At 45.6% G+C, this 13402-nt stretch overlaps 1 protein-coding gene across 1 annotated transcript in view; it reads right to left on the reverse strand.

Annotated features, from left to right (window-relative positions):
- The window catches only part of LOC139370316 (E3 ubiquitin-protein ligase NEURL1-like), a 63914-nt gene that overhangs the window by 9109 nt on the left and 41403 nt on the right, over positions 1-13402 (reverse strand). Inside the window, exon 4 of the mRNA XM_071109720.1 lies at positions 8254-8976. Coding sequence (XP_070965821.1) covers positions 8254-8976 — 723 coding nt within the window. The remainder of the gene's footprint in view (positions 1-8253; positions 8977-13402) is intronic.

The following is a 13402-nucleotide window of genomic DNA, read 5'->3' on the forward strand; positions in this document are numbered from 1 at the left end:
ATCTATCACTCCAGTGTTAATTGCTAAATTGTAATTACTTCGCTACTATGGCTTATTTATTGCCTTACCTCCTTACTTCATTTGCACACACTGTGTACAGACTTTCTTTCTTTTTGACTGTACTTTGTTTATTCCATGTGTAACTCTGTGTTGTTGTTTTTGTTGCACTGCTTTGCTTTACCTTGGCCAGGTCGCAGTTGTAAATGAGAACTTGTTCTCAACTGGCCTACCTGGTTAAATAAAGGTGAAATAATAAAAAATAAAAAAAATAGATCTTATGATCCTATTGAAGTGAATGGCTTTTCAATCACTTTTGGGGATTTCTAGCGTGAAGTTTAGGGAGATATGTTGGGGGTTTGTCACGTTCCACTCTTTTTTTTTTACATCCCCTGTTTCTGTGGTGAAGGCAGGGAAACAAAATTCAGAGTCCACGTTTAAGAAGCACATATATGGATGCCAGTGATGCCTAAGGTGAGGGGTCATGTTTCAGAGACCCCAGTGTGATTAACATGACATAATGGGTTCCAAAGTCACGGACATGGACACATTACCGAAAGTCGGAATGCGACCCTGGCTGCCTCAGACATACAGTACATGCCTGTACATCGATGAAGAGGATACGTCAGACATACAGTACATGCCTGTACATCGATGAAGAGGATACGTCAGACATACAGTACATGCCTGTACATCGATGAAGAGGATACGTCAGACATACAGTACATGCCTGTACATCGATGAAAGAGGATACGTCAGAAAAAGATGTTTGAAGTATCTAAGGACCAAGTGGTTCCTTAACATTGGTTGACGGTTGGTTAGTTAAATGGTTGATAGTGATTGAGTAGTAATAATTTATATAGACTGAGCAAGATTGAGTGTCACTGTTGATTTTATAAAGGGGGGATCACCTAATCATAAGTGATACTACACCAAAAACAAAGGTCATTTTTTTCTAGACTGTATTTGTGGAGGTAGACATGTTGAATGCATCCAGGCATTGTTAGTCTAGCGCTGACCCGCAGTAGTTGTAATATGAGGCCAATTGTTTTATTTTTGGTTTAAGTAGGCACTAACAGAATTACTATTTAATGTTCAGTAAATTACTACGAAAATTGTCTGTCTTGTTGAGTGTATGTGGCTATCGTCACCATTTCGCCCTAAAGCCACAACCTCCAAAAATAGGGACATCATCAGCAACAACAGAGACAAACAAGCCACAATGAACTACATTGAACCCGTGAACATTTCAATAACATGTTACTTTAAGACACGAGGGATGAGAGGAGGAATAGTTCATCAAAGCCTATGGGGACTGTGGTAACTGGGAAGGAGCTCCATGGTCTTTCTCAGCGCGCTATGTCTGTTTTTCTGGATGGCATGACGGAAGAATGTGAAAAATGAGTCGTCTGGTGTGTGGCCCGTGGTCCATCATTAAGACTGCCGTCAGCTGACAACATGGCGACCGGCCACCGTTTCTGGCATCTCTCTGGGAGCGATTGATCTATGGCCAGGTCCAAAATGGCTGCCCAGTTGCGGTCTTTCTATGCTCACGAACACTGGAGAGGCTGTCGACTAGGCCAGTGGTTCCCAAACCTTTTCGCTTACTGTACCACCAACTCAATTTACCCACTTGTGCATTTTATCAGTCGGCCGATGGTCTCATGAGTCTTCTCAAGTACACCCTGTGGTCCTAGTACCCCTGGTTGGGAACCACTGGACTAGGTGGCCATTTTGGTTCTGCGACAATGCTAACATAATGCATTAGGACCCATGTTGGCAGTAATACTGATCTCTGTTACCTGATGACTGACTGACATGGTGCATTACATCATGTGTTAGCCTGTACTGCACAAGTCTTTTGGAGGTTTTCTAAATGGGGCTGTATATGCTGGTGTAGTTGAAGAGGAGGGCTAAGACCTGGGCTGTTTGTTTGTGTAGAGGGTTGCTCTGGTGCCCCTAGGCTCTTGGTGGCCCAGTGTGTGTGTGTATGTCTAAGTGTGTGTGTGTGTGTGTGTGTGTGTGTGTGTGTGTGTGTGTGTGTGTGTGTGTGTGTGTGTGTGTGTGTGTGTGTGTGTGTGTGTGTGTGTGCTGTGTGTTTTTAGATGGTCATTTGTAGAATGTCTATGTATAACGCACACTCCCATAACTATACTTAGTTCGTATGGACACACCCTTATCCTCCTTATAAACTACCACTACATCTACTATTCAGAGTCCCCCTATGATCACATTACTACTACACTGACAGGTCCCCCTATGGACTCTAACCCAGAGGTGTGGTGGTGGTGCCGATCCGCTCTCTGTCCTCCATCTCTCCCATTGTAATCCCCTATCTGGCTTGTCCTCAGCAGCTGACCTATGTTCAGTGGAGCCCAGCCCCGATCCTCCTGTTCACTCCCAGATTAACTTAGAGAGGGACTGTGGACAGCTGTGGCAGCTCACTCCCCCTGTCTCCCAAATGGCACCCTGTTCCCTATGTGGTGCACTACTTTTGACTGCACTACTTTTGACCAGAGCTCTATGAGCCCTAGTAAAAAGTAGTGCACTATATAGGGAATAGGGTGCCATTTGGGACACAGATGTTTATTAAGAAGAGTATGTTTGTCCAGATCCTCTAAAGCAGTCTGCTATGGGAGGATTCTGAGGAATGTGGGCTATGTGACACTGAGACAGGCCTACTTTGACTCAACAACACTGGGTCACACTGTCGCAGCACCTCGATGGGGTTGTGGCTTCAAAATGGCCGCTTGGCCCTACAGTCATGGTTGTGACTGAGGATGACCTTTGTGGACCTTAGGTCATCATAGGTCTCTACATCTTAAAAGAGGAGCGTGGGATTTCCTTCTAGGGATCTGTTCAGTGGTAGACTGATGAATAGGAGGACAGGAAGATGGGAGGAGGAAAAGAGGAGACTGGGGTTGTAAAGTGGTTGCTTATCTTTCTACATCCATTGAGCTTTCTGAAACACGATATCCAAAGAAACTTTAAGAGCTTTGAAAGGTTTGGCGACCGTATATGGGTGGTCTTTAAGTTTGTTGTCAACACCATTTTCTACATTTAGGCTCTCAATGGTAATTTGTCAAATCTATATATAGGATAGTAGATACTGTATATATAGTTAAAGCTGCAATATGTCACTTTTTGGTTGACCTGACTAAATTCACATAGAAATGTGAGTTATAGATCTGTCATTCTGTTTGAAAACAAGTCTAAGAAGTGGTTGATGTGCGATATTTCTATGCTTCCTGTGCTTTGTTTCGTTTTTTTTGCGTCTATTACTCACACCAGTTTCAATCAGCTGAAAACACAATATTTGTGGTTATGGAAACAATATTTCACAGCGGTTTAAATGGTACAATGATTCTCTACACTATACATACTTGCAGGCGCGTGTAGAGTGTGTGTGAGAGACAGGATATTATCTGGCCCGAAATGAAGGGAGTGGTTTTATCAGTGCTCTGGTGCTGGAAATGTTTTGCAACATCCAGGTGTTTATAGCCCTGACATCGTAACATCCCTTCTATCAGATGTTAGTATCTTTGTAGGGGTGTGTGTATGTGTGTGTATGTGTATGTGTACACTGAGTGTACAAAACATTAAGGCCCCTTTCATAATATTGAGTTGCACCCCCCTTTGCCCTCAGAACAGCCTCAATTTGCTGGAGCATGGACTCTACAAGGTGTCGAAAGCGTTCCACAGGGATGCTGGCCCATGTTAACTCCAGTGCTTCCCACAGTTGTGTCACGTTGGCTGGATGTCCTTTGGTTGACCATTCTTGATACACACGGGAAACTGTTGAGCGTGAAAACCCCAGCAACGTTGCAGTTCTTGACACAAACCGGTGCGCTTGGCACCTACTACCATACCATACCATTCAAAGGAACTTACATTTTCTGTCTTGCCCAGTCACCCTACATACACAATCACATACACAATCCATGTCTGAATTGTCTCAAGGCTTGAAAAATATGATGTAACCTGTCTCCTCCACTTCCTCTACACTGATTGAAGTGGATTTAACAAGTGACATCAATAAGGGATCATAGCCTTCACCTGGATTAACCTGGTCAGTCTATGTCATGTAAAGTGTGTGTGTGTGTGTGTGTGTAAGTAACTGCTAGGGAAGAGTGAGAGAAGAGTGAGAGAAGGTGAGAGAGAGGGAGAGGGGGAGAGGGAGAGAGGGAGAGAGAGGAAGAGGGAGCGAGAGAGCGATGGCAGGAAAGGTGAATAAACGGCCAACCATGTCAGACCCAAGGATGTTTCAATGTTTCAGTCTGAAGGAGGGAGAAAAGAACGAGGGAGATAGAAAGAAAGAACGAAAGAAAGAATTACAGTGGCTGGAGTAGCTGTGGGTGGCGGGCGAGACTGTTCACTTGAGCGTGAACGAGCTGACATTCTAATGGAATCTATAATGTATGGGGAGAGGGTCAGAGTAATAGTGTCCTATTTCTCTACTGCTGTTCTCTCCCTCCCTCCAACACTATCACACCATCATCCTCCCCATTTACAGATATAGGATGTTCATTTGATCACTCCGTTGCTGGACAACTTTCCTGCTATGCAGGACATTTAAAACGTGTCGTGTTGATTATAAGCCACGTTGATTATAATCCACATTTGTTCATGTGTTCATTCATTTGTTTATCCATTCATTCATGTATTCATTACTCTTAATCATTCATTAATTAACTGCTCAATAATGAATTAATGCATTCACGTGTTCATTCATTGTCTCTGAATATCCAATTGTTGCTTCTTAGTGAGCATGCTAGCTAGGAGTCCTAATCTTGACCTTCAGTGTTCACTCACCCTACCAAGGGCACTCCCCCACTAGGGGAGCTCAGGAATTAGTGGACCTCATGTCAGTGCACAACACACACAGCTTAAGCCAGCTTAAAGGAGCACTCCCAAATGTATACGCTGCCCCACGGGACACATTCAGGTAAACCTGAAAGCCTATAAAACAAATTTAGACCTGCCATCACATAAACAGACAAGACACTTCCTAACGTTGAAGAATTGGAACATAAAGGTGATTTACTATCTATCACGGTTAGAAGGAATTCCTAGATTTGTCTGATGAACGATTGTAGTGCCTAGAGCAGCCGTTTCATGTTGCCGTAAACTCCTCGTAAGGTGATCCGTGCCTCAAGAAACTCAGCAGTATTCAGGCAGTTCTGTTGTCTGATAACAGACGACCTGGCAACAGTGCTTAGCAACAAGAGAAGTTCCTTGAACTCCTTGCAAAAACCTGAAAAAGTACCCGTAGTGCTCTAGCTAAACGTTTTTAAAAGCACAGGTAATGTACTAGTAACAACAGACATTCAGAACAAACCACAACACCATAACACCATCTCCCTGTGCAGCTAACGAGTTCCTAGTAAAAAATGCATGGTGAAAAGACCCCATAGGTGTGCATTTCCTGTGCAGTTTTCATGTAGGCCCATAGTATTGACTGTTGGCTTAGTGCCACTGCAGTTGTCGTATCTATCAATACCCCAGAGCCACACTCCAGCCTCAGACAGTGTGTAGTGTGCGCTGCAGCCCTAAGTGTAATGTATTGATGTGGCTTTCATTGATCGCGCTGTCAGCCACCTCCCTGTGTGTCTCCAGAGTGCCTAATGGAGCAGACCAGATCCAAAAATGGCGGCTGTGTAATGTAATATAATGAGAACAGTGCTAACAGGGCGGCATGAGGGCATGTCGATGCCTTGCTAACTGCTGTGACCTCCATGGCTGCATGGAGAAAAAGCATGTTAGTATGAGGGCAATTTACAGGTGAGCAAACAAGCAGCACTTAATGAAAATACCATGTCCGCATTATATATCAGCACAGTAAGGTGTAGTTTATTTAACTCTCTCTCTCTCCCTCTCCCTCTCCCTCCCTCCCTCCCTCCCTTACCTCACTGAGAGGGATATATTTAGCCGGCGCTTGATTCGTCCTAAGAAGCAAAACAATGATGACACGTTGATGAGGTTGTGCCTGATTTGGTTGTGTGGCTTCGTAATTGGACTGTTAAAATAAGACAGGCCTTCAACCTTACCTGTCTTTCTACATGATACACCTAACAAAGATGTGTCATTTAAACATTTCCGCTTGTCCAATCTCCGAAACGCTCTGCCAAATTTGAATTAGCATTTAATTATGGCTCAATACAAAAAGCCATTATGTCATAGAAGGATATAGGAGTGAACATTCGCTGTTTTTTCGTTTTGACCGTTTGTCTGCCCTTTTCACAGACTATGTAAAGAGGGACCTTGTGCACCAGTTGGCTTGATAGGGGGCCTACAGATGTAGGATCTACATTTGATCACCCTGTTGCAGGAGGTTTGAGTTTTAAAAAGGTTTCTGAAGTTTGTCATTTCCACTTTGAAATTTCACACCAGATTTTCTCTGTAGTATAACCCACATAATAATTCACATTTCCTGTTGCTGCAGGATTATTTTCCTGCGTAGCAAACTGGCTCAAATTAAGATCCTACATCTGTAAGTCAATAAGTATAAAGAGCTCAGCAATTCACCTCTCAAAACAGTCTAAAAGCACAGTTGTAGCTACTTTAGGCACACCTGCCTGCCATGGCAGAAATACATTATGTTTGGCATATTGCAAATGAAGCGGACGGCCTCCCGCCCACCCACTCATCTTTCCCACTTCATGTTCATTATCTGTATTTAGAGTGTGTAATCAAGCATGGGGGCTCTCGGCATACTGCTCTGACATGTTTCCCCCGCTGTGAGTGGGTCGCAAGCACATACACACACATGCAAACACACACACACATACACACCATACAGACAGGAGAAGACGTGTTGGGGCCGCTAGGTTGCAGGGTCTGGCTCCCACACTCCTCCTTTCACTTGTTCCCTCTCTTCCTGTTATTATCGTGGCAGGTCGTGAGACAGCGTCTACTTTGCTCTCCATTAATACCTCTGGAAGTGCACGGAAAGGCTCTGGAGCAACGAACCGCCCTTGCTGTCTCTGCCTGGCCGGTTCCCCTCTTTCCACTGGGATTCTCTGCCTCTAACCCTATTACAGGGGCTGAGTCACTGGCTTACTGGGGCTCTCTCATGCCGTCCCTGGAGGGGGTGCGTCACCTGAGTGGGTTGAGTCACTGATGTGGTCATCCTGTCTGGGTTGGCGCCCCCCCCCCCCCCCCCCCCCCATGGGTTGTGCCGTGGCGGAGGTCTTTGTGGGCTATACTCAGCCTTGTCTCAGGATGGTAAGTTGGTAGTTGAAGATATCCCTCTAGTGGTGTGGGGGCTGTGCTTTGGCAAAGTGGGTGGGGTTATATCCTTCCTGTTTGGCCCTGTCCGGGGGTGTCCTCGGAGTGGGCCACAGTGTCTCCTGACCCCTCCTGTCTCAGCCTCCAGTATTTATGCTGCAGTAGTAGTTTATGTGTCGGGGGGCTAGGGTCAGTTTGTTATATCTGGAGTACTTCTCCTGTCCTATTCGGTGTCCTGTGTGAATCTAGGTGTGCGTTCTCTAATTCTCTCCTTCTCTCTTTCTCTCTCTCGGAGGACCTGAGCCCTAGGACCATGCCCCAGGACTACCTGACATGATGACTCCTTGCTGTCCCCAGTCCACCTGGCTGTGCTGCTGCTCCAGTTTCAACTGTTCTGCCTTAATATTATTTGACCATGCTGGTCATCTATGAACATTTGAACATCTTGGCCATGTTCTGTTATAATCTCCACCCGGCACAGCCAGAAGAGGACTGGCCACCCCACATAGCCTGGTTCCTCTCTAGGTTTCTTCCTAGGTTTTGGCCTTTCTAGGGAGTTTTTCCTAGCCACCGTGCTTCTACACCTGCATTGCTTGCTGTTTGGGGTTTTAGGCTGGGTTTCTGTACAGCACTTTGAGATATCAGCTGATGTACGAAGGGCTATATAAATACATTTGATTTGATTTGATTTGATGTCAGATTCCATCTTCCTAGGGCCTGTAGTACTGTAGACACTGTAGCATTTAAGGCCAGTACCTGACCATGTGACCCGATCAGGAAAAGTCCCCTGGCCGCTACAATCCATAGCTAGGGCCTGGAGTTTTCCCTAGTCAGGTAACATAAATAGGAAAAACTCCTGGCCCCACATAGAGCATACAAGTAATAGTAGAGAGAAGTACTCTAAGTACATGTAACTGCCAAATTAAAGGAAACACTAACCTAACTTGTCTTAATAGGCCGTTGGGCCACCACACGTGTTTCCTTTATTTTGGCAGTTACCTGTATAACATAACAGTCATACTGACTTACCCAGTATCCTGAGTTGAGTGACGGCTCCATGCAGACCGAAGAACATCCACAGGGGCCGGGAGTTGTCCACACACACTTGCATCCCCGCATTGGTGCCATTGTGGCTCAAGATCACCTCCCCTTCCTGGTTGACCAGGAAGCCCAGTATATCACTGCTCTGGAGGAGCGTGGGCACTCGGCATACAGCCCAGAATTCCTTGCGGTCGACTAAGGCCTCCGGGTTGTAGGGCAGGTCGCTAGGGCGCAGCACGGCGGGGTCGCATGATGTCACACCATAGGACAGCGATCCCGACCTAGCTGGGCTCGACTTGGTCACCTTGATAAACACGGTCTCGCCGGTATGCAGTGGCCGGTCAGTAAAGACAAGCGTTCGCTCCTCTCTGGCGTGCTCGGATCTCGCCACTGTCTGCTCGTCGAGCGTCTTGATGTGGGCACCGCGGAGGGCGTGGAAATGGAGGTCGCTTTCGAGGGAGTGTGGGAGGACAGAGGACTGCTGGGTGTTGAGGGAGTTCTGGGGGATGGGGCAGGAGGCGGAGGGAGGGGCCAGGTGGAGATGGGCGTGGTTATGTGGGTGGGCTGGGCCAGAGCCGTCCACTTCCTGCAGGTTGAGGTCACAGAGGCTGACAGAGAGGCGGGATTCATCTGCCTCGCGGCGGAGAGAGGAGGAGCGTACGGTGGTGAAGGAGCGGGGACGGAGGAAGTCGGGAGGGACCATCTCACTCTCTGGAAGAAAAGAAGAAGGGAGAGAGAGAGGGAGAGCGAGGGAGAGAGAGAGAGAGAGAGAGAGAGAGAAAGGCAATTTTAGTTTCTATAATCATTGTATATTGTGCTGAAATATAAAGAGAAAGAGAGACCATTATATCTGAGAAAGAGACAAAGAGAGATAAAATGAGGGAGAGTCAACTAATAATAATACTGTAATGTTGTTGTGTTGTCATTTGTTAGTGTTCGAATTATTTGACAGTTTATACAGCCGTTTCTGTCGCAATGTATTGTTTTGCCAACCTTGGAATATTCCTTGAATTGAAAAGAGAGAGAAACAGAGAGGAACAGAGAGAGAAAATAAAAGGAAGAGAGACACAAGCCAAGCACGAAATAAAAGGCCTAAATTGGCGGATGTTATTAACTAGTACAAGATGTAGGATATAGCTAATTAGCTGGTACAGCAGCAGAGGAATGTGTCATTTCGCTTGTTTAAAGCTAAATTAAATTTCAAAAATTACAGATTTGGTTGAGTGCTTTAATATCAGTAGGGAGCAGAATCAGCTCCTTTCACACGAGGAGGACAAAGTGCTTAATTAACCAGCCTTGGATGATACTATTAAAGAAATGTGTGTTTGTGAGACAGTGTGTGTGTGTGTGTGTGTGTGTGTGTGTGTGTGTGTTAAGCTCCCTCCTTCTGCATTTCCAGCAGGGTATAGTACAGTATCATCCTTCTACAGTGAGCCATTTATATCTGCCAACACATGTCCCCCTTCGCACAGTAGGGCAGGTAGTAGTAACACACACACACACACACACACACACACACACACACACACACACACACACACACACACACACACACACACACACACACACACACACACACACACACACACACACACACAGACACACACACACACAGAGAGAGAGAGAGAATGCCCTGCTTATAGTCTCCCCCCTCCCCACTCAACCCTGCTGGGCAGCTGCCTGCCTGAAAATAAGGTCTCTAAATGTGCAACCCCCCCCCCCCCCCCCCACACACTCCCCATCAGCCCAGCACTGGGAGAATTAGCCCTGGGGTGTTTTCAATAGGAGCGGAACAGAACCAAAATGGAAGCAAACGTAACAAAACGGGGAGGCACCTACAGTACCTGAATTTCTCCAATAGAAACTCTCATTTTCGTTGCGACTAATGATCTCAGGCAGAGAGAGAAAAAGTAGGGAGAGAGGGAGGAGGGAGAGGGGAAGGGAGGGACAAAGAAGAGGGACTGTCATTGCTCAGAGGGTTGTAAGTGGATAAGGAAAATGAGTGACGAGACTGACCACCTTTGTTGATGGACAGAGAGAGAGATTGGGGAGATGGATAGCAAGGTAAGTGGGGGAGGGCAAGAGAAAGAAAATGACATTGTTGACCACCTCCTCGGAGAGGGCAGAAGATAGGGAGAGAGCCCATCACTCAGAGAGAGAGAGAACGAGACAGAGAGAAAGCGGGACCACCGGAAAATGACAGCGAGTGACCCCCTGTTTTGAGATAGGACACCCCATCATTTCAGAGCGAGGGAGCGACAGACTGACAGAAAGAGAGGGAGAGAGAGAGGGAGAGAGAGAGAGAGAGAGAAAGAGAGGATAAAAGCCAGCATCTACCAGTCCTCCCGGGAGAGGTCTAGTCTGCAGCCAGGCCCATTTCACCCCCTGCTCCCTCTGAGGCCTGTCCCAGAAAGCCTTTTAGAGGCCAGGGCCAACTCTGGACATAGATAAACCTCTTACCCCCTTAATTACTACTCTCATGAGGCCTGCCAGACAGCCGGCCTGAGCGTGTGTGTGTGTTTGTCTGCTAATAACAGCAGTGAAACCACAGAAAGCTAAACTCTCTTAGCCTGTCCAATCTGAATGGGCTGAAAGGGACCCTGGCCAGAGTGGGATTATCTTCCACTCGGAAAGCATTCAAATTTATTTTGTCCTAATATGGACACCGTACAAATGTTAATGGCTGGCAAGGCAATGTAGGGCATTTGAATGTGTGCCAGAAAAGACTCTGCTGTCCATTTGTGAGCTATTTGGAATTTTGGTGTACATTCCTTGTACACTTCAGTGTGATGTACGGTATGACATTTAAATGTGTTAACAACGGCCAGAGAACCTATGCTGTCTAATGCGGTGAGGAGATTCTAATTGAGAACCGGTTGCGACCTGTCAGGCTGACCAAGCCGGCGAGATTATCAGCCTTTCGTCTTTCTTGTTGTTCACTAAGAAGATTATGTCCAGATTGTACAGGGAAAAAAGCGAGGTTTCTGTTTTTGTGCTGGCTGCAATAAATGTTAGAGTCAAACCAGGATCCAGGAACCAGCTCCAACTCTTACCCAATACCAGATCATTCAATCAAACTTCACTAAATAATTTCAAAGAGGCACCGTAAGGGAATATTTCTGTGGTCGACTAAAAGGCAACAACTGACGTCCTATACTAATTTTACATCTGAGTTATTTAGCATGAGCTCTTATCCAGAGTGACGTAGAGTAGTATACATACATTTTCACACTTCCTCCCAGTGGGAATCGAACCGACAACGCTGCTGTTGCAAGCGCCACACTCTACCAACTGAGCCACACTTGCTGCCGTTACATACTATACTGTCTGTGACTGACAGAGGACATCATTAGGGTTATAGGTGCTCATTTAGTCTATCAAAAGACCAGAGGACAAAGACACCTTACAGTGTGTGATCCTCCGTTTGGCAGTGCTGATTCAACGTAGCTCATCCTCCAACTGCCATTCCTTTGATCAGTTCCCGCCTTTAAATCCAAGATGGCAGCTCAGTTTGCCTCAAAGTCATGTCAAGTGTCAATTAGCATTAGCGGCTAATGCACAGACGGCTCTGGAAACTGACGGTATTAATGTATCCCGAGACTACGGGACTTTAATTGTTCTATTTGATCTTTGTTGGGAGTACAACATGTATGGAACAGTGCCTTGAAAAAGCGTGCATTCGTCTCAGTGACTGCTAATCGACTGTTAAACTAACAGCCCAAAAAGCACGCAGTGCAGTTAGCAATGTTAGCGCCCGAGGCTAGCAGAGAGAGAGAGATGACTACCGCTAGCTCTTTATTTAATCTGATGCTTCCCACTTCCTCTGTCCTCTCCTACTGTAGCGTCCAATAGGCACTTAGTGGATGCCGCAGACCGGCTATGTAAATGAATACAATTATCAAAATCTATTTCTATTTCTTTAAACTTTTCATTTCCCAAACAGTTGAATGCAGAGGGGCTACCTTCAATGAAGTATTTCCTAACGAGGCAAGGAGACAAATCGTAGCACTTTGCAACATACTTAAGCCAAATGATTGGGGAAGGTAAGGGATTCTCCCTTGGCGGTGGGAGTACTTGTGTGTGATCGCATGTGCGTAGTTTAGGCATACTAACTTCTAACATCCCCAATACCAGCCCTGATTCCAATGCTGGACGAACTCTCACTCTCTAGACCAGGGATGGGCAACTGGGTCCCGCGGACCAAAAATAAAGAAATATACAGTACAAAGTCAAAAGTTTGGACACACCTGCTGATTCAAGGGTTTCTTTATTTTTACTATTTTATACATTGTAGAATAATAGTGAAGACATCACAACTGTGAAACAACACATATGGAATCATGTAGTAACCAAAAATATTATCAAAGTAGCCACCCTTTGCCTTGATGAAAGCATTGCACACTTGTGGCATTCTCTCAACCAGTTTCATGAGGTAGAATGGAATGCACTATATCATTGTGTTTACTTGATAGCCAACTACACAAATAGCTAGCTAGAACAAAGTGTTAATAAGATAAAAATTAATTTAAAAGATTTAAAAGCAATACAAAATATACTTCATCCAAAATAACAATCCCAAACAGATATGAGACAACTAAGGACTGACCTCAGACAATGTTTTTGGTATTTTTTTTGGAATGCATTTCAATTAACAGGTGTGCCTTGTTAAAAGTTAATTTGTGGAATTTCTATCCTTATTAATGTGTTTGAGCCAATCAGTTGTGTTGTGACAAGGTAGGGTTGGCATACAGAAGATAGACCTATTTGATAAAAGACCAAGTCCATATTATGTCAAGAACAGTTCAAATAAGCAAAGAGAAACGACACTCCTACCTACAGTATCTCTCCGAGACTCAGGCCTCCTTTTTGTCCCTAGAATTTCTAGCAAATAGCTGGAAGCAGCGCTTTCTCCTGTAGATCTACATTTTTATGGAATGGTCTGCCTATCCATGTGAGAGACGCAGACTCGGTCTCGACCTTCAAGTCTTTATTGAAGACTCATCTCTTCAGTAGGTCCTATGATTGAGTGAAGTCTGGCCCAGGGGTGCGAAGGTGAACGGCAAGGCCTGGCCGGCTCCCCTCTCTCCACTGGGATTCTCTGCCTCTGACCCTATTACAGGGGCTGAGTCACTGGCTT

The sequence above is a fragment of the Oncorhynchus clarkii genome, chromosome 17, assembly GCF_045791955.1.
Source record: "Oncorhynchus clarkii lewisi isolate Uvic-CL-2024 chromosome 17, UVic_Ocla_1.0, whole genome shotgun sequence".
Lineage (NCBI taxonomy): Eukaryota > Metazoa > Chordata > Actinopteri > Salmoniformes > Salmonidae > Oncorhynchus > Oncorhynchus clarkii.